The sequence below is a fragment of the Dendrobates tinctorius genome, unplaced genomic scaffold (assembly GCF_039654945.1).
Source record: "Dendrobates tinctorius isolate UK_male_01 unplaced genomic scaffold, ASM3965494v1 ptg000039l, whole genome shotgun sequence".
Lineage (NCBI taxonomy): Eukaryota > Metazoa > Chordata > Amphibia > Anura > Dendrobatidae > Dendrobates > Dendrobates tinctorius.
The window spans coordinates 18383574-18406316 of NW_027361707.1; the positions used below are offsets into that span (position 1 = coordinate 18383574).

General features: G+C 42.7%; 1 protein-coding gene and 1 long non-coding RNA gene across 2 annotated transcripts in view; one reads left to right on the forward strand and one right to left on the reverse strand.

Annotated features, from left to right (window-relative positions):
• Window positions 1-22743, forward strand: part of MAN2B2 (mannosidase alpha class 2B member 2) — a 95097-nt gene that overhangs the window by 71530 nt on the left and 824 nt on the right. Inside the window, exon 18 of the mRNA XM_073574518.1 lies at window positions 13481-13598. Coding sequence (XP_073430619.1) covers window positions 13481-13598 — 118 coding nt within the window. The remainder of the gene's footprint in view (window positions 1-13480; window positions 13599-22743) is intronic.
• LOC141088445 (uncharacterized) lies at window positions 674-8908 on the reverse strand. The gene is made up of 2 exons (XR_012231955.1): window positions 8667-8908; window positions 674-1398 (listed from the first exon to the last, which is right to left on the reverse strand). It is a non-coding gene; the product is annotated as an uncharacterized lncRNA (long non-coding RNA).

Below are 22743 nucleotides of genomic sequence, written 5' to 3' on the forward strand. Positions count from 1 at the left end.
CTTCGGGTGGCGGTACCAATGTGATGCACTGTGAGACACCTCTAGTACAAGGCACTTACTTTTGGCCTGGCAGTGGCCCCTCGGGTTTTCACAAAACTAGTAGTGGAGGTGACGGCCTATCTCAGAGAAAGAAACAGATTAGTCAACCCATATCTGGACGATTTCCTGATATGATAGTAGGCCGTTCCTTCACTCACTGCCACAATCAAGTGGAGGATATAGCCACCATCTTAAAAAATTTGGGGTGGTGTTTGAACCTGGAGAAGTCAAGGTTACAGCCACAAAAGACACAAATCTTTGTGGGACTCTTGCTCGACTCTTGCTGGCAGGAATGTTGTCTGCCAGAACAAAAGAACGAAAAGCTGTTCAGTCTCATCTCCAGGTCAATTTAAAATCCAAGGATGACCCTCAGAAGTGTTATGTCCCTCCTGGGCTCCCTGACCTCATGTATCCCGGCAGTGAAGTGGGCCCAGATCCACTCAAGGGAGTTGCAGGGATTCGTTCTAGAAAGCCAACATAAGTTGCAGGGGTATCTGGATGGTACACTGACACTGTTGATTTCTATGGATTCTGCCACACTAGGGTGTGGCCCATCTTAATTGTCTGTGGCCGAATTGGATCTCTGGCAGAGATCATACGTGCACGGAGAAAAGAATACACAAGACAAGGTGTATCATGTCAAAATGATTCTTCTCTATCTTTAATTCAAGGTATACCATTTTTATAACAGAAATCGCGCTGTCTCATTGTGTTACATCATGGGTGCATTTCCAAATTACTGTTTACCCCAAATAGCAAATTAGTATTGATCTCATATGATCTCATATGTTCCCATATCGCTACATAATCATTATGTACATAATTATCATCTTCTAGCCCGATCCACCCAGTCCACCCAGTATTACATGAAGCCTAGGTGGGTTATACAATACAGAAAAATCAGAAGTATCTTAAAGCAACATGATCCCAATATTCAGCAAAGCGTCTATATAGTGGTACAGTTTTGATTCTTGTATATATTCATATGCCATATATTCTCCCCTTAACAGTCCCTCCTTTGGAAATATGCAAAATCAAAATCCTAATCTCGTCGAACCTATCGATCTGTCCTCCCGGCCTACCTATCTCAACAATGCTGTAACCTAACTAACTAATCTTCACTGTATATACGAGACGACCCATCTCTAGTAGATGGACCCCCTCCTAACGGACTTTGCACAGGAGGAAGTCAGATCCTGGACTCTCCCTCGTTGGTTTGCTTCAGGCAGGCATATTCCGGAGGTGGTGCTTGCATGTTTTCATTGGGACATCTTTCATACAGGGGATCTTCAAAATCGGCATGCATGGTCATCACTGTGGTTTCCATAGTTTTCATCATCATTTTCTTAAGGCATGGAGCTATACAGCATAGAATTAAGGAAAATATGATCAAAGGACATAAAATAACTATTGTAAACTTAATGGGTCAATAATTGCCTTTATGACATCCCCAGTATATTTTATAAACCGTTGATTATTGCATAAATAGTTTATCCGCTTTGCATTCTTATTTACGGTGATGGTACATTTAAACACAACTATTGTTTCGTTCTCGACTTTGAATTTGTCATGTGCTCCCTGTGTGCCCCCACTGGTATCTATGCTTCTTAGCCAAAATTTACCTTTTTTGTCACCATTTTCCCTCCCAAGTTTAGTACTTGAGCCTAGTACATATAACCCTTGCTCACTCTCTGAAGGGTTGTCAATAGTAAGGTACAGAACTATGTATCCCTGCTTGGGGCAGTGAGCGGCAGTGACGGGGAGTATTGAATCTGGAAGGTCACTCTGACCCTTAAAATGGGCTTTGAACAGGGTCATGCGGCTTAATAGGCTTATTACCCATTTGTCCCTTCGCTGCAGGGCCTGGGCTGGTTGAGGTCTCCAGTCACTTTCACCAGTGTGCCACCCAACAAGAGACTAATCCTCCCAGTTTGAACCTTCCCCTATTTCAGCAGTATTGACACAGATGAATTGTGTATTTAACCCGATATGAAACTGTGCCATGGGGCCTGGACATTCTTATTGTGAGACAGTAGTCAAATTGATATGTTCCTCTTGGGGTGGAGACATTATACCGGAATGTCAGTATACCCTTCTCATGAGTGACTACCCCTTGGTGACTGACTACCCCCTTGAGCTAGGAAAAAGATAAGTGCAGACGGATGAAGAGTATTTCATCCTGTATAACTTCATCTTAGGTCCATTTCTTCTTTTCTTCCTTGGATACTTGTTTCTGGAGTGTCAGAACATCTTTTTCCAGGGTTATCCCTTTTCCTCTGTTTCCGTGTCAACCGGTATTACTGCTGCTTCTTTTGCTGTTACTTCAGCTAGTCTGTTGCCCACTGCTTCCCTTGAAGTGTCTCCAGGGTGTGTGCTTTTACTTTTACCACCGCAACTCTTCCTGGCATCAACAAGGACTCCATTAATTCTTGTATGGCTTTGTGGTGTCTGACCGGCGTTCTGTTAGCCGTGATGAAGTCTATTTCCCTCCAGATTGATCTTGATAGCTTCATGTTGAGTGGACCTCTCGTATGCTTCTGTCAAGGCCCGCAGTCCTGCCTTTTGGATATAGGCAGTGGTTTTGCTGGCAGCATGTATCTTCTGTAGCTACTGCTATACCAGTGTTCAAACTGCCTTCTTGGTCTGCATACCTTGGTCTATCCAGAAAGAGCGTCAGGTCAGGATCTTCCAGGTGTTCCCTTGCCTCATGACAGCAAGACAATCACGTTCAGCCGTTTCAGAGTCGACTACCTCTTCCACTAATGTGTCAGAGATGTGGTTTTCATCCTCCATCTTCCTCCCCCCTTTGGCAGAGGTAGAAGAGTAGCTGGACAGCACATCTGGAGATGATGACGTTGTCCGGGAGCAGAGTAGGGCATTGCAGACAGGTGCTTTGGGCCAGGATCTTCAACTGGTGACCCATAAAAAATATCAGAAGCTTTGTCCAGCACAGGTGGGTTGCAAACACGGTTCTCATGCAGGTTGGGACTCCACGAGCCACTTGGTCAAGTCTTGGAGAGTAGAAGCCAGGAAGGCATTGTCTTCCTCCGTGAAGCTGTGTTAGGACTCCATTTACATGGTCAGGCTTCTTCATGACATACAGGCAAAACAGTTCAGTATAGCCTTAGAGCTGTGAAAATGTGATTGCAATTTAGCATATAAAACCCATTGATGCCTTCTTTGGTTAACCTTAAAATAGTTATAAAAAGGTTGCATGTGTAGAAGAGCAGTATTGGCTGTCTTCAGTCAGAGGAAGAGGAGATATATATATATATATATATATATAATTATAATAATAATATATTGTAAAAAATAACAATGGAATGTGTCTTCTTCCTGGGCTCCAGGACCATGATCATGGCTCAGGTGAACATAGAGAGGCTATACTGTGCCCCTTGAGGCATCATAGTCCAAATATATTGCTGGCACCATATGTAGAAACAAACAGGTACTGGCTTGCAGCTTGTAGAAATAAACTGAAGAAAGCATTGGCCAGGTCAATCACCGTAAACCATAGAAAAATAAATGGAATTGTGTGGGTTTGGCACCTTAGATGTGTTCAGTACTATAACTTCATTGACAGCACATAAGTCATGTATCATCTATAACTTGATAAAAATAATTACAAATTATGAAATGGAGGGTGAATATTGCAATTTCCTTGGCAGCAAAGCTACTGACTTCGGCCCCACCTTTACAAACTGGATTTTCAGCCTGCCAATATTGAGTCTGGGATCAGTGCCATTAGTTCAATACCCACATGATCTACAGATGTGTCCTGTAAAACAGAAAAGACTACATACTTCTTCAACAAGTAGATCAATATCCCTGATTACTCTTCTGATTGCATCGGGACCCACCAGGAATTTGAGAGGAGTATCCTCAACCTCTGTCTGGGTGAGAGATGTTGTTTCTCTATTGTATTTTTGTGGCGGGGGGCTGTAAGAGTATACGTACTTTCATGGGTTGTGGAATCAGTATGCCAATACCCTATTAAAATCTGGAGCTCGATGTTGGTGGGTGTCAAGCTTCTTCCAACTGGGAACTAATTTGAAATCTGAGATCCAGAAACTTTTTGTTACATTGGTGGAAGAAATTATCCAGAGTTTCTCCTTTCCCCTGCATGACATCCTGGAGAATGGGGGTCTGGCAAACTGCTTACTAGGGTATCTGTCTCCTGGTATTTCCCTGAGTGCTTGCGTGGAGTAGATTGTGTACAAAAGTACGAGCTTTAAGGCTTAAAAGATGATGATGATTATGTCCCCCCCCCCCCACCATATAGCGATAAATATTGTAGATTATCAGTCTGAGCTATTTATTTCCTGTCTTCTCCTGTTCTGTTTAATTATATACCTCCATGTCATATTCATCTTTTTCTTCATTATTCTTTTCATAAACTACATTAATAAAACTATAATGGATACTGGACAGGATGTAGCATAAGACGTGCCGTCTATATAAATAGTTGGAAAGAAGGTACGGCTCTTTGGGTTGGTCATCTGACAGTCAGAACAAGTCTCATGATATTCTGCATTCTGCGTTGGACAGCTGGCACACGTCCAGTCATCGGGAATGTATATAGAAGTATAAATGAATGTAATGCAGATATTGCAACTGACACATCTTCCTGTGTACATATTTGTTTTGCATAAAATTCCGTAATCTTGTTATATTCCTTTCCTCATCCCTTTTTTCCTAACTTCCTCTGCCATCTTATAAAATGCTTCAGGGTCCTGTAACACCTCATAATACCTGAGGCTGGGACGCTGCTCTCTACTCATTAACACATTCTTCTATCCCTTCTTATCTAATGCTCCTCCCCTCGTGATCGGAGGGTTTCTTAACGTACATTTTCTTCCTCACTCCACTATGGGTCATATCTGTCTTATAGATATTGGCTGACTGCTCCCACCCATTCTATCATCTGAATTCTGAGTATATCTGAAAAACATGTGTATGTGTGCGTCTTGAAAGAAAATTCTCACGGGGTTATGAACAGTTGGATATGTGACTGTAAAAGCTGTATGTATGTATATACTCCTTATGTCCGAGTAAAGGGGTCTTCAATGAACATAGTGATGTCTAGCTATCTTGAACACAGTAATATAGGGAATTAACCAACAACTAACACCAGAGTATTTCACAAATCTTGTGCATCCAGAAACTGCGTAGTATAAAAATACCTGATAAATTGTTAAAATTTCTGTTTCCTCAAAACTTTCGCTTTAAAACATTTCAAGGAAAACATCTCATAAAGAAATGTAGTGACATTAGTAAAACAATAATAACTAAAAAGTAACAATAGACCTCGGATCTCACAGAGATATTATTATTATTATTATTATTATTATTATTATTTATTGTTATAGCGCCATTTATTCCATGGTGCTTTACATGTAAGGAGGGGTATACATAATAATAAGTACAATAATGTTAAACAATACAAGTCATAACTGGTACAGGAGGAGAGAGGACAGATATCTGTACAAATCAAAGCAATTACCATTCAAGTAATTCTCTTTCTACCTGAACAAATTTTAACAACTAACCTTATAATTATAGTATGCAGAACAAAACTAGTTTAACCAATTCTCTAATTTCACAACATATATAAATGTATACACACATAGAATGCATTCAAAAATTTTAACCACATGCTAGTACGCCTCCTGCTGGCAAATCATACACACTACAAAAGACAAAAGACAATGAATTTAAAACTGGTACTGACATCAAATACTGCGAATCCTTGACACCAAAACAATTCACAATTTACCTATCCATATGCCAGCCTGATTTGTAGAGGTGAAAAATCTACACCTGGGCAAACCATACTTTTCAGGGAGAGCGCAATCACTCAGTCACATCAACACGGTAATTGAAATTACCCATCCACCCGTTTAGAATAAAACCTATAAACCTATGCTGCAGCTAAAACACCATCATCTTAGCCAGATGATGTCCGGTGGGAAACCTGCAAGAAGTCATCAACCACTTAGGCTAAGTGCACACGTATCGGAACTCTCGCGGAAATTACCGCGAGAATTCCGGAATTCCAGTCCGCGGGAAAATCGCATTTTAAATTCCCGCGATTTTCCCGCGGAAAAACTAGCATTTTGCAAGCGTAATTAGCTTGCAAAATGCTAGCGTTTTCCAAGCGATCTGTAGCATCGCTTGGAGAACTGATTGACAGGTTGGTCACACTCGTCAAACATAGTGTTTGACAAGTGTGACCAACTTTTTACTACTGAGGCCGCCTATGCCACATCAGTAGTAAAAAGATAAAATGTAAAAAAAAATAAGTAATTCGCGATGACGTCGCGCGAATGACCGCGAGACTTCGCGATCCCGAGAGAACGGACGCCATCGCGGGCATTTTCGCAAAGGCTTACTGGGAACGGGAGCGTGGAGAGAGGCGGGAAGGCTTTGCGGGACGTCGGAGGGTGAGAATAACAATATTTTTTCATTTTAAATTTTATTTTTTACAGGGATATGGTACCCAGAGCCCGGAGGACAGTCTCCTCTCCTCCGGACCGTGGGTACCATCTGCAAATGTTCTGCTTACTTTCCGCATTGTGTGCACAGCCACATGCGGGAAGTAAGCAGAGCAATGCATTCCTATGGGTGCGGGATCGCCGCGATTCCGCAAATTAATGAGCATGCTGCGGTTTTTACCGTGAAGCGATTCCGCAGCGGCAAAAACCGCAGCATTAGCACGGAATTGCGGAATCCCATAGGAATGCATGGGATGCTTATTTTTCGCGGCAAAATCGCGAGGTTAAAACCGCAGCGGAAACGCGAAAAAAACGCCACGTGTGAACTCAGAGGTTAGAAAATCACTCAGAGTAATCAAGCCTCTACTCCCACTTGCTCACCGTGAGAGACACAGTTCAGACTTCTGCGATCATCGGTCAAGCCGAGAGCAGGACCGGAACCAGAGTGACAGTGAATTTGCTCAGTATGTCTCCCTATCTATATTTTTTCCTTTTCAGGCTGGCTGAGGTAACAATCACGTATGCAAACAACCAAAACAGCAAAGCAGAGAGGCAAAGCAGATAAGGCAGACAATTAAGGAAATCGTGACCAGGGTGGGTTTTTGGTGCTAGGACTTGTCGTAAGGAGATGGACTCTGTCTGAGCTTCTGTCAGAGTGTTAGCACAGAGGAGGAGGTAGATTTGCGTGGGCATGGTGCCCCACAAACGGCACATGTGTCCCTCCAATCTGGGTTCTGATTTTTGGCAGACTGCACATGTCCACCCCTCTGGAGAATACGGAGGTGGTTTGTGTGGTGCAGGTGCAGCTGCCAAAGCCGGAGTCATTTTATCAAGAGGTGGCTTATACATATATTCACCAGTGGCAGAATCACATTCTTCAACCCACATTTGTCTCTTAATTTCTCTGGAAGTTCTATACCATGCTTCTGCATCCCTCCAAGTATTTTATCACGTAACAATCCTTTCTTGGTAATTAACATATTTTTCCATTCTGTCTCATCAAGTCTCCCTCCTCGGGTTGTAGACCCCGTAAGTTTCAGGAGGAGCTTCGCATTTTTAACATACCGTTTGCCTTCTCTTTGTGCCACTACCTCTTGAGCAGAAAAATAATTAGTCTTAGACTCGGTATGACCCATGTTTATAACTTAATTTTCAACCACTGTATTTTTAGCAAAAATCTCATAAACTTTTAGATTACCGTAATTATAAATATGCCTGAAGGGTTACTGTGTATGTGCGTATACTATAAAACAACTTATTACACTCTGAAAAATATAATTTTTTACCCTCCGGACTGAATACAGATAATTTAGCGTGATTGTCAAACACTTTGAATTCAGGAAATGCAGCTGAAGTAGCATTCTAACCAGTATGGCAATATACTCAGTATGAGAGCTGCGGACAGGCGTGTCTCAACAATGCATCAATTCTACAAAACATAAAAACTATTATGAATAGCAATACAATAATCAATGTATTCCTTATCCCTTTCACTGTTCTTTTGTTACCAAGGCAACTAAGGCTGGGCTTTTGCCACTTTAGGTGTAGCAAATAGTGGTAATCACCTCTAGATAGGTGGTTGATATTTCAGCAGAAGGGGAAAATAGTAATCACCTCTTTCCTTAAAAATATATATATGCCGTGTCATTCACGTCACCGGGCCCAGTTTATACCGTGGGCGTATGGCCGGATGTGAGCACCTATATGTGCGTGTATGTGTGTGTGTGTATGTGTGTGTATATATATATATATATATATATATATATATATATATATATATATATATATATATATATGTATATCTATATATCTCTTCTTCGACCGTCTAAGGTCGGAACCAGGGTGATGACCCAGTGTGAACACCCCCTTTGTACTCTGTTCTGTTATGTTTCTAGTAGCCCTAGTGCAGTATGAAATAGTTTTTAACAGATACTAGACAGATTCTAGACACACCCTCCGAATTGGTTAGACCGGACAATACACACAGACAATTAAGGAATTATATATCTGACCGGTCCGTAGAATCAGGACTTTCAAACGTGGTCAGTTTAAGGGTTCAGAGTAGACAGCCAACTATCTCCTCCCAGCCGGACGTGAATACAGAAGGGTAGGTAAGATGATATATTTTCTCACCAGGTCTCGAGCTGCAGCCTCATCCTGCTGGAAAGACGTCCGTCCTGGGGGAGATTTTGTTGCGGCTGTGATCGTCTGGTATCGGCCTGAGCCCCACTATTTGAGCGCCAACTGTTGATTTCTATGGATTCTGCCACACTAGGGTGTGGCCCGTCTTAATTGTCTGTGGCCGAATTGGATCTCTGGCAGAGATCATACGTGCACAGAGAAAAGAATACACAAGACAAGGTGTATCATGTCAAAATGATTCTTCTCTATCTTTAATTCGAGGTATACCATTTTTATAACAGAAATCGCGCTGTCTCATTGTGTTTCATCATGGGTGCATTTCCAAATTACTGTTTACCCCAAATAGCAAATTAGTATTGATCTCATATGTTCCCATATCGCTACATAATCATTATGTACATAATTATCGTCTTCTGGCCCGATCCACCCTAGTGGATGAAGCCAAGATGGGTTATACAATACAGAAAAATCAGAAGTATCTTAAAGCAACATGATCCCAATATTCAGCAAAGCGTCTATATAGTGGTACAGTTTTGGTTCTTGTATATATTCATATGCCATATATTCTCCCCTTAGCAACACTACCATAGGAGGTTGTATGTTCTCTTCGCTGGTGGTTGAACATAAAATCCCTTCGGGAGGGGGTCCCGTGGTTTCTTCACATCACCAGGGTAGTTACCACAGATGACAGTCCCAGGGGGTGGGGAGCACATCTGGACGACTATTTAGTTCAGGGGGGCATGGTCTGCAATTGAAAGAAAAGCCTCCTGAAATATGTTAGAGCTTCGGGCAGTAGAGAATGCATTACAGGCTCTTCTACCATTCCTGCAACACCATCATGGGAAGATATTATCAGACAACCAGGTTACTGTGGCATATCTAAATTATCAGGGGGGCACACGGTCTCGGACCCTAATTAATGTGACTAAACGTATTTTCAGCCTCGCGGAGAAGAACATCTTGTCACTATCCGCACTCCACATCAAGGGGAAGGACAATGTAACAGCGGACTTTTTGAGCCACAGGCCACTTCTGCAGGGCAAATGGTCTCTAAAAAAACAACGGTGTTCAGGCGTTTGGTGGACATGTGGGTGGGACCGGAGATCGACTTTTTTGCCACTCGTCAGAACAGCAAAGTAAAGATGTTCTATTCCCTCAATCCGAAAGAGAATCCCCATGCTGTGGACACCTTTCAAATCAGATGGAGTGTTTCAAATCGGATGGGCCTGGCACTTGGTACATTGAAAGTTCAGGTGTCAGCCTTAGGGGCTCTATATAATTACAACCTTGCAGGTAATCGGTGGGTGGTCAGATTTATTAAGGCCTGCGCTAGATCCAAACTAGTCCCGATGACCAGGGTCCCTCCATGGGACTTAAACTTGGTCTAAATGCTTTAACTGAACCCCTTTTAAACCTTTTGCTGAAGGATCCATGAAGCTAGTTACATTAAAAACCATACTCCTTACATCGGCGCGGAGAATCGGTGACATTTAGGCCCTTTCAGCAGATCCTTCCATCCCTCACTCCCTCAAGATGGCTGGACCATCATTGTAAGTACATCATTGTAAATACACACCTGTACTTTGTATCTCCCCCACCTCATTGTAGATTGTAAGCTCTCACGAGCAGGGTCATCTTATTTTGCTTTAATTATTGTATTGTTAACGTTGTTACTTATGTTTGGAACTGTTAAACTGTAAAGCGCTGCGGAATATGTTGGTGCTATATAAATAAAGATTATTGTTATTATTATTATTAATATCCTTCCTTTACTATGGTAATGGATGATAGGGTAGTCTTAAAACCTGATCCTGCCTATCTGCTAAAGAAGTGTCCAGATTCCATAGGTCGCAGGAGATATCTCTACCTTCCTTCTGTCCTAATCCGAAGAATGAGAGGGAAAAGAAATTTCTCACCCTAGATTTCAGGAGGTGCCTCCTTCACTACTTACGGGCAACAAAATCTTGGAGGAAGGATAAGGCTCTCTTTATCTCCTTCCAGGGTTCTAGGAAGGGGATGGAAGGTGGATAAAGGAAAGCTATCAAGTTGGCCTATGTGGGGGCAGGCTGACCGGTCCCGGATGACCTGAGGGCCCACACTACAAGGGCAATGGCACCTTCCACCTTCTATAGTCACTATAGACTAGATCTTTCTGCTTCTTCTGATCTTACGTTTGGGAAAAGGGTTCTATAAGCTGTGGTTCCTCCCTGATAGAGTAATTCTCTTGTTGGTGCTGTCATGGGTGATAGGAAAACGCGTATATTACTTACCGGTAATGTGTTTTTACGAAACCCACGACAGCACCCTTATATTTCCTCCTGTTACTAATTCTTCACCCTTTGGTTGGTGGGTCGTTGTATATAGTTTTCCACTTAAAGTGGGGTTGAGGGGGCAATTGTTATAGTCAGTAAAGTTGTATAAATGTGTGTGTGTGTGTGTGTGTGTGTGTGTGTGTGTGTGTGTGTGTGTGTGTGTGTGTGTGTGTAAATATATCAGGAAAGATGTATATCTTTGTACCGGGTTAGCCAGCAGATAGAAAAATATTCAGAATTGAGAGTCCTCAGTGGATGATACCTTTTAATGGCTAACTGAAAAGATGGTAACACATTGCAAGCTTTCGAGACTACTCAGGTCTCTTCATCAGGCATAGACTAATCTGATTCATTACAGGTAAGTAATATACGTGTTTTTTTTTGTGCTCACCAAAAAGAGACGCCATGCAGGTCCGACATAGTCCACAAATGGAAACCTGAAAAACATAGAGGGAAATGAATTCAAGACATTGTCTCTTGTTCACTAATTTTTTATAAAATAAGAAAAAAAAAAATTCCACGTAGATCCAGCGTAATCCAGCACTTTCCACGTCGTCGTTCCTCGAGTCTGTCGTATATAGCCTATGAAGCCTCGTTCTGAGTCTCCATAGGCTTTAGCAGCAGCCACTCCTAGCTTACGCTGCTCTCAGAGACTCGGTGGCTCTGAAGAACACTGACATCAGTAATGTAATCGCTCATCAGAGCCATCGGGTCTCACAGAGGGCAACATGGGTCAGGCCGAATACAACTAAGGAAAAACCTGCAGATCAGCACTGACTCATTGATTAACATTAGCATTGGACTTGGCGTATTTTTACGCATGTGAATGAACCCTTATAGAGTGATACTTTTTCCTCCAGTGCATAAGTGCAGATTTGCTTATTGGGATCCGACAACGCTCTATAAGTACCCCCGGAAGCGGCACAAGTGGTTGGCCAGTTGCTTTTCACGCTGCTTTGCCAGATACAGGCTTAATAATGAAAAGTCTAGAGTTTGCTAGAGGCAGATAACGCAAGGACTTCTATTTACTAGTGCTTTAATGAATCTCAAGTAGGATGTTCTCTTCAGACACAATATTTTCCTCTGAGGTTGACCTTGTGTTCTCACATGTGCTTTCATATAGAGTCATCGCTTTATCCGACCACAATGACTCCAGAAAAAGTGGCTGCAGCATGGATCATTTCCAGTTACTAGGCTCATATATACAGCTCTGACAAAAAATAAGAGACCACCACATCAAAACCCTGTCATGGGCAGCCCATTCTCCAGACCTGAACCCCATTGAAAACCTCTGGATTGTAATCAAGAGGATGATGGATAGTCACAAGCCATCAGACAAAGGAGAACTGGTTAAATTTTTGCGCCAGAAGCAGCGTGAAAAGACTGGTGGCAATCATGCCAAGACACATGAAAGCTGTTTTTAAAAATCTTGGTTATTCCACAAAGTATCGATTTCAGAACTCTTCCTGAGTTAAAACATTAATATTGTTATTTCTATATGATTATGAACTTGATTTCATAGTACTATTTGCGGTCTGAAAGCACTGTTGTGTTTTTTTTTATTTTGACCATTTCTCCTTTTCAGAAAAAGAAAACAAAATTTATTGCTTGGAAATTCGGAGACATGTTGTCAGAAGTTTGTAAACTAAAAGAACAATTTACATTTTACTAAAAAATATACCTATAAAGGGAAAAATCAGATAAACTGAACATTTGAAAGTGGTCTCTTTATTTTTACCAGAGCTGTATATGTATTATAGAAGAGAGTTTAGAGGGGAAATCCAGGCACCATTGTAATGCTAGAAGGTTTTAATTGATAGCCATAGGTCTAACAGAAGCGGTCTTAAGATATTACTTGTTTAATGCTTAGGCATGAATGCATTAAAATATATAGGGATTCCATGGTAAAAGAAAAAAGACATTGAAGAAAAAAATCGAAAGTTTACTAATCGAAAAATAGGCAAACCATTGTTTTTAGTAAAACTTTTTTTAATTTAAAAAAAACTTATAATTTAGAAAAAAATCAAGATAATTTATGACAAAATACATTCTCCGCACATTTTCTAGTGATCTAAATTTAAAGGGGTTGAAAGGACATAACCACCTATGCACAGGATAGGTAGTAACTTCTTCAGGACCCACACTGGTTTGGCAGAACGAGGCACTTTTATCCGTGTTAGAATGGAGCTGAAGCGCGCACACACCGAACCGCTGCTCCATTCATTCCTAAAGGAGTGGAGCTCCTCAGCCCCATAACAATCTATAAATTACCGGTACCGCCAATCCTATGGATAGCTGATCAATTAATTTTGCCCAATAACCCCTTTAGTGCTACATTTTAGCTTTTCTTTACTGCTTAACAAATAAAAATGCATCCAATGTGATTGAAGCATTTCACCTTGAGTTTTCCATATTACTGAATTATTGGTAATAATTGCAGTGGTTAGCATGGGCTCCTCACACTAACTATTCATTTTTTTTTTCTTATCTTAGCTTCTTCTTCAGTCTCTGGGAACTGTGAAGTTAATAGAGGAACGCTCTCTTACCGGAACCTGGGACCTGACCACCATGAAGCGGTGGAAGTGGAAGTTCACACAGCAAAAAGACAGTGGTGGGTACATACTTCCTAATCAGTCATTACTATTTAAGTCCTTCCATTGGAGTGTTGTTTTTTTTTTTTTTTTTTTTAACATGATACTATGGTTTCATAGTATTGGTAGATTGTTATTCTTCTACATGTATGTAAATGCCAGTACTACAGACTGGGAAGATGTTATCTGCACAGCGGTGCTCCTCCACCCTATAGTATCATCTTTTGAAGCCCCCTCTTTCCTTAGATCAAAGAGCAGTACGTTTTATAACACCTCAGCCACATAGTAAGGAAGAAATATGAGTAATTTCTTAATTTAATTATCACTATAAGTATTTCCTGAACTTACGGCTATACCCAAACATAGCAGGTATATCTCATAGTACATTCTGTGCCTCCTGTACACTAAGGCTGTGTGCACACGTAGCGATTTTTAAGCGTTTTTGCCGTGATTTTCGGCGCGAAAACGCTTAAAAATCGTGTACAGAACGCCCCCCATGCATTCCTATGGCATTCCGCACATGCTGTGCTAATGCTGCGCTTTTTTCCGCGGCGGAATCGCATCGCGGAAAAAATCGCAGCATGCTCATTCTTTGTGCGGAATCGCAAAGAATTGCCGCGATTCCGCACCCATAGGAATGCATGAGAATCGCTTACTTCCCGCATGTGGCTATGCCCACCATGCGGGAAGTTAAGCGTCTCATGTGCGGTTGGTACCCACGGTGTGGAGGAGAGGAGACTGTCCTCCAGGCCCTGGGTACCATACCCCTGTAAAAAAAAGAATAAAAATAAAAAATCGGGGTATATTTACCTTCCGACGTCCCGCGATGCATTCCCGGCCTAAGCGTTCCCAGTAATGCCTTGCGGCACGGTCCTGTGATGACGTAGTGTCGCGTGACTCTAGCGGTCTCGCGAGATCGCTATAGCAACGCGAGACTACCTCATCACAGGTCTCGCAAGGCATTACTGGGAACGCTGAGGCCCGGGAATGCAGCGCGGGACGCCGGAAGGTAAATATACACCGATTTTTTTTTATTTTTTTTAGCATTTTAACATTCTATCTTTTACTATTGATGCCGCATCGGCAGCCTCAATAGTAAAAACCTGGTCACACTTGTCAAACACTATGTTTGACGAGTGTGACCAACCTGTCAATCACTTTCCAAGCGATGCTTCAAATCGCTTGGAAAGTGCTTGAATATCGCACGCGAAAATCGCGATCATAATCGCGGTAAAATCGCGGTAAAAACGCGCGATTTCTGGGAAGGAGTCCGGTTTTTAGTAAGCGTTTTAAAACACTACGTGTGCACATAGCCTTAATGTAGAAATTCTCCACTTTGGAGTTCTGAACATTGGGAGCAGATGACCCACATTCTGCTATGATTTTGGTTGCGGAATTTTCATGTATGAGACATTTATTGCATCTACTGCTGCCAGTGTAGAGATGTCTCTCCACTCCAGTTATCCGATCGGGTTCCTGCAGCTGCACTCTCAATCATAGGGAATCAAAATATTAATTATATCGCTTTAAAGGGATTCTTTTCATTTTTATAAATCAAGCTTAATGGGGTTCTCCGGGATTATTTTTGGTCCATAGGGTTGCAGCTGTAGAAAATAACAAATACTCACTCTCCCTACATCCAGCAATTTTTTTTTCCACCACTGCTCTAGCCTTAACAAGCTGCAGCGGTGATCTCACAACTATAATGCACATGACTACTTCAGCCAATCACTGGACTCCGCAGTTCCTCCCATCTACAGCAGAAGAGCCGCTAAGTCTAGGGATTGGCTTCAACCGCCATTGCGCTATTGTAGTGATGTCACTGTTGAAGCTTGTCAGTGAAGCCTTGAGTAGCAGCGGTGAGGCAGCACTGGACTTGGGCAGGATAGGTATTGCTGTTTGTTACATTCTATAGCTGAAACCTTATGAAAGACATTTTTTTTTTATCCCAGACAGCCTTTTAGGGTGTGTGCACTCGTAAGCATTTTTTTCACGTTTTTTAAGCGTTTTTACCGGCAAAAATGCTTAAATGCTTACAAGAAGCATCCCATTCATTTGAATGAATTCTGCACTTTTTGTGCATATTGATGCGCTTTTTTCCGTGAAAAAACGCATCGCGGTAAGAAACGCAGCATGCGCATTAATTTTGCGGAAAAATCTGCATTTCTAACTATATTCTATGAGACTGGGGACGCTCCGGAAAAAAACGCACAAAAAAGTGTGGAAAACGCGCGGGAAAAAAACGCTCGTTTTCTGGGAAGGAGTCCGTTTTTTGTCAGGAATTTTCTGCATACGTGGGTACATAGCCTTAAGGTGTACCTACAGATCAAAATAATTTTTGTGTCAGGCTATGTGCACACGTAGTGGAACTCTCACGGAAATTACCGCGAGAATTCCGGATTCCATTCTGCGGGAAAATCGCATTTAAATTCCCGCGATTTTCCTGCAGAAAAACTAGCATTTTGCAAGCGTAATTAGCTTGCAGAATGCTAGAATTTTCCAAGCAATCTGTAGCATCGCTTGGAGAACTGATTGACAGGTTGGTCACACTTGTCAAACATAGCGTTTGACGAGTGTGACCAACTTTTTACTATTGAGGCTGCCTATGCAGCCTCAATAGTAAAAGATAGGATGTAAAAAATAATTATAAAAATAAAAAATATTGTTATTCTCACCTTCCGGCGTCCCGCGCAGCCTTCCCGCCTCTCTCCACGCTCCCAGTCCCAGTAATCCTTTGCGCGAATGACTGCAAGACTTCGCGCTCCCGCGACATCATCTCGAATGACCGTGAGACTTCGTGCTCCCGCGAGATCGTGACGTCATCACGGTCATTCTCGCAAAGGAATACTAGGACCGGGAGCGTGGAGAGAGGCGGGAAGGCTGCGCGGGACGCCGGAAGGTAAGAATAACAATATTTTTTATTTTAATTCTATTTTTTACAGGGATATGGTACCCGCAGCCCCGAGGTGAGTCTCCCCTCCTCCTGATCAAGGGTACCATCCGCAAATGTTCTGCTTACTTTTCGCATGGTGGGCACAGCCACATGCGGAAAGTAAGCAGAACAATGCATTCCTATGGGTGCGGGATCGCCGCGATTCCGCTAAATTAATGAGCATGCTGCGTTTTTTTACCGCAAAGCGATTCCGCCGCGGGGAAAAACGCAGCATTAGCACAGCATTGCAGAATCCCATAGGAATGCATGGAATGCTTATTTTTTGTGGCAAAATCGCGCGTTTAAAACCGCCGCGAAAACGCGAAAAAAAGCGACGTGTGAACATAGCCTCAAAATGATTGTCAGAAGTTTTCGACTTTAGGTAAGTGTTTTCATTCACATTCTCTGAAAAAGCCCAACACTCAGCCCTAAGTCAGAAGTTTTGATTGTTGATGTTCCCTTGCCAACCCTTCAATTTAACCCCTTCATGACCTTTGACGCCACGTAGGCGTCATGAAAAGTCGTGCCAGAACGACCCATGACGCCTATGTGGCGTCATGACTTTAAAGCCCCCCTGCGGGTCGGGTGACCTAGGTCACTGAAAGGTCACCCAACCCGCAGATACAGGGGGCTTTGTTCTTCGCCACAGGGGGCGTGGCTTCGCCCCCACGTGGCTACGATCGTTCTGATTGGCTGTTAAAAGTGAAACAGCCAATCAGAGCGATAGTAATATTTCATCAATGAAAAATGATGAAATATTACAATCCAGCCATGGCCGATGCTGCTGTAGCATCGGACATGGCTGGAGACACCGATTCCACCCCCCCCACCGGCGATCGCCCCCCAGCAACTGAATGACAGCGGCGATCTGCCGCCGCTGTCATCATCTGCCCCCCTCCCATTCCCTCTGCTCCCCGCCAGAATCCGATAACCCCCTCACCCCCTCTCACCTCCCCCGGCACCTTCTAAGTCCCCCTGTCGCTCCCGGTGTCCGGCGGGTCCGGTTCATGGGCGCCGCCATCTTAGAAAATGGCGGGCGCATGCGCAGTGCGCCCGCCCGAATCTGCCGGCTGCAGATTCCATTCTTTCATTTTGATCACTCTCACAGTGATCAAAATGAAAGAAGTAAATAAACCCCCCGATTATCACCCCCATAGGTAGGCACAACTAATAAAATAAAGAAAATATTTTTATTTTTCCATTAGGGTTAGGGTTGAAAAGAGGGTTAGGGTTGAAAAGAGGGTTAGGGTTAGGGTTGGAAAGAGGGTTAGGGTTAGGGTTGGAAAGAGGGTTAGGGTTGGAAAGAGGGTTAGGGTTAGGGTTGGAAAGAGGGTTAGGGTTGGAAAGAGGGTTAGGATTGGAAAGAGGGTTAGGGTTGGAAAGAGGGTTAGGGTTGGAATTAGGGTTTGGGTTGGAATTAGGGTTAGAATTAGGGTTAGCGTTGGAATTAGGGTTAGGCTTGTGGTTAGGGATGTGTTAGGGTTAGGGCTGTGGTTAGGGGTGTGTTGGGGTTAGGGTTGGAGTTAGAATTGAGGGGTCTCCACTGTTTAGGCATATCAGGGGGTCGCCAAACGCGACATGGTGCAACCATTGATTCCAGCCAATTTTGCGTTCAAAAAGTCAAACGGTGCTCCCTCCCTTCCAAGCCCTGATGTGTGCCCAAAGAGTGGTTTACCCCAACATATGAGGTATCAGCGTACTCAGGAAAAATTGCACAACAACTTTTGGGGACTAATTTCTCGTGTTACCCTTGGGAAAATAAAAAATTGGGGGGCTAAAAAATTATTTTTGTGGAAAAAAATGATTTTTTCATTTTCACGTCTCTGAATTATAAACTTCTGTGAAGCACTTGGGGGTTCAAAGTGCTCACAACACATCTTACATACGTTCCTTGGAAGGTCTAGTTTCCAAAATGGGGTCACTTGTGGGGTTTTCCACTGTTTAGGCACATCAGGGGCTCTGCAAACGTAATGACGACAGTAGACTATTCCATCAAAGTCTGTATTTCAAAACGTCACTACTTCCATTCCGAGCCTTGACGTGTGCCCAAGCAATGGTTCCCCCCCACATATGGGGTACCAGCGTACTCAGGACAAACTGGAGAACAACTTTTGGGGTCCAATTTCTCCTGTTACCCTTGTGAAAATAAAAAATTGCGGGCTAAAAAATCATTTTTTGAGGAAAAAAAAGATTTTTTATTTTCACGGTTCTGCGTTATAAACTTCTGTGAAGCACTTGGGGGTTCAAGGTGCTCACCACACATCTAGATAAGTTCCTTGGGGGGTCTAGTTTCCAAAATGGGGTCACTTGTGGGGGGTTTCCACTGTTTAGGCACATCAGAGGCTCTGCAAACGTAACATGATGCCCGCAGACCATTCGATCAAGTCGGTATTTCAAAACGTCACTACTTCCCTTCCGAGCCCCGACTTGTGCCCAAACAATGGTCCCTCCCCACATATGGGGTATCAGCGTACTCAGGACAAACTGTACAACAACTTTTGGGGTCCAATTTCTCCTGTTACCCTTGTGAAAAAAAAAATTGTGTGCTAAAATTCATTTTTTTTGAGGGAAAAAAATGATTTTTTATTTTCACGGCTCTGCATTATAAACTTCTGTGAAGCACTTTGGGGTTCAAGGTGCTCACCACACATCTAGATAAGTTCCTTGGGGGGTCTAGTTTCCAAAATGGGGTCACTTGTGGGGGGTTTCTACTGTTTAGGCACACAGGGGCTCAGCAAATGTAACATGACGCCCGCAGACTATTCCATCAAAGTCAGCATTTCAAAATGTCACTACTTCCCTGCTGAGTCCCAACGTGTGCCCAAACAGTGGTTCCCCCCCACATATGGGGTACCAGCGTACTCAGGACAAACTGGACAACAACTTTTGGGGTCCAATTTATCTTAGTACCCTTGTGAAAATAAAAAATTGCCAACTAAAAAAATTTTTTTTAGGAAAAAAAAAGATTTTTTATTTTCACTGCTCTGCATTATAAACTTCTGTGAATCACCTGGGGGTTCAAAGTGCTCACTATGCATCTAGATAAGTTCCTTAGGGGGTCTAGTTTCCAAAATGGGGTCATTTGTGGGGGAGCTCCAAAGTTTAGGCACACAGGGGCTCTCCAAACACGACATGGTGTCCGCTAACGATTGGAGCTAATTTTCATTTCAAAAAGTCAAATGGCGCTCATTCCCTTCTGCGCCCTGCCGTGCACCCAAAAAGTGCCCCCCCCCCACATATGGGGTACCAGCATACTCAGGACAATCTGGACAACAACTTTTTTGGTCCAATTTCTCCTGTTACCCTTGTGAAAATAAAAAATAGCGTGCTAAAAAATCATTTTTGAGGAAAAAAAATGATTTTTTATTTTCACTGCTCTATGTTATAAACTTTTGTGAAGCACTTGGGGGTTCAAAGTGCTCACTACACATCTAGATAAGTTCCTTAAGGGGTCTAGTTTCCAAAATGGTGTCACTTGTGGGGGAGCTCCAATGTTTAGGCACACAGGGGCTCTCCAAACGCGACATGGTGTCCGATAACGATTGGAGCTAATTTTCCATTCAAAAGGTCAAATGGCGCTCCTTCCCTTCCGGGCCCTGCCGTGCACCCAAACAGTGGTTTATGACCACATATGAGGTATCGGTGTACTCAGGAGAAATTGCCCAACAAATTTTAGGATCCATTTTATCCTGTTGCCCATGTGAAAATGAAAAAACTGAGGCTAAAAGATAATTTTTGTGAAAAAAAAGTACTTTTTTTTTTTTACGGATCAATTTGAGAAGCACCTGGGGGTTCAAAGTGATCACTATGCATCTAGATAAGTTCCTTGGGGGGTCTAGTTTCCAAAATGGGGTCACTTGTGGGGGAGCTCCAGTGTTTAGGCACACAGCGACTCTCCAAACGCGACATGGCAAGCGCTAAATATTCCAGCATATTTTCCATTCAAAAAGTCAAATGGCGCTCCTTCCCTTCTGAGCCCTGCCGTGCGCCCAAACAGTGGTTTATGACCACATATGAGGTATCGGTGTACTCAGGAGAAATTGCCCAACAAATTTAAGGAGCCTTTTTATCCTGTTGCCCATGTGAAAATGAAAAAATTGATGCTGAAAGAAAATTTTTGTTGGAAAAATTAAAATGTCCTTTTTTTCCTTCCATGTTGCTTTAGTTCCTGTGAAACACCTAAAGGGTTGTTAATCTTCTTGAATGTAGTTTTGAGTAGCTTGAGGGGTGCAGTTTTTAGAATGGTGTCACTTTTGGGTATTTTCTGCCATATAGACCCCTCAAAGTGACTTCAAATGTGAGGTGGTCCCTAAAAAAAATGGTTTTGTAAATGTTGTTGTAAAAATGAGAAATCACTGGTCAACTTCTAACCCTTATAACTTCCTAACAAAAAAAATTTTGCTTCCAAAATTGTGCTGATGTAAAATAGACATGTGGGAAATGTTATTTAGTAACTATTTTGTGTCACATAACTCTCTAGTTTAACAAAATAAAAATTCAAAATTTGAAAATTGCGAAATTTTCAAAATTTTCGCCAAATTTGATTTTTTCACAAATAAACGCAAAAATTATCGATCTAAATTTACCACTAACATGAAGCCCAATATGTCACGAAAAAACAATCTCAGAATCGCTAGGATGCGTTGAAGCGTTCCTGAGTTATTACCTCATAAAGGGACACTGGTCAGAATTGCAAAAAATGGCCAGGTCATTAAGGTCAAAATAGGCTGGGTCATGAAGGGGTTAAAAACTATGACTTTGAGCAGAAAGATTCAGCTTGCCACTGTGCCTTTCGAGACGTATGGCCATCACTTCGACATATCAACATTTTTCTGAAACTAGAGAGGTATGCTTTTAATGTAGAGTAAATATAATTTCCTGACATACCCTATTTTTCGGATTATAAGACGGGGGGGGGTTCGTCTTATAATGCGGATATACTTTACAGGCCACGGTGGAGCAGGGTCGCTGCTAGAAGAGACTAGATGGAAGCATTGCTGCAGGCCACAGGCTGGGATGAGGGGGGTGTTCGATGTGCGTTGCTGCGGGTGTTCAGTGGCATTTTGTGAAAGTCCAGAGCCCTCACACTTACATGGTTTACTGTGCGGTGGACTATTGGAAAATGGCTGCTGGGACATGTACAGATGGAGATCTCGGCATTAAGATCTCGGGAGATGAGATCTCGGCGCTGAGATCTCATCTCCCGTAATAAAACTAAAATAAAAAAAAAAAACAATATACCATACCTGTCCGTTCTGTCGCACGCCGTAATCCATGTCTGGGGTGAATGAACTACTGCAAGCGCAGCCTCAGTGACCGTTTATACCTCCGATCACAGCTTAGCCCTCTCGCTGTCTTTTGACAGCGTGGGAACCGCGGCTCTCTGACCGGCGGGGTTGATTTCACCGCCGATCAGAAGCGGTGTTTACCGTGCTGTCATGCACTTGACAGCGCGACAAACACCCGGTGTTCCTAGTGAAGTCCGTGATACTGTTCGGTGTCCGTGCCTGAACGATAGGTGTTCAGTACGGACGCCAAACTTTACTGTTTGAGTTTGCCCATCTGGTAACAACTTATTTCCCCCACCAGCATTCTAGACAATCCTCTGTGAGCTAAAAAGCCCATACTTCAAGCAATTACTTGGATGTGATACAATGTAGCAAGTCCTTGGGGTGAGAGATTTGGGCAGTTCATTTACTGCACTGAATACAATTGCAGGAAATACTCACATGTCACAGGACGTTTACGCTCTGAATGGGTTTCAGCCTCTGGATACTTCTTCATCAACCTTACTGCAAGCTGAAATCTTGGCAATCATGAGAAACGAAAATTTAGAATATGTTGTTTAAATGTAGAACTTTTGGTCGTGTATCCAAAAGATAATCCCAGCTAGAAGGTAATGTAAGCATTAGTTAATTTGTGGTTTCCTGAATCGGGGTCTTGATGTGGCGGTGTCTGTTCTGCATTTTGCAATCTAAAACACTGAAAAGCAGATCATGCACAAATATCTGTATCTGACAGTCTCTGCCTGGCACGGAATCGTGAATCCCCTCCTTTAGAGTCTCGGCCATCGATCACCGATACTGGAAACCAGCCCCAAGTAGTTTCTGTCAACAATTATGCAACAATGTATCAGTCTGCGGTCCAGCTGTTAAGCTCACAGAGCATTGTCTAAACGGGCTACAATTGTGTACAGTCTAGATCATGCTCTGTGAGCTAAATGAGTTTGCTAC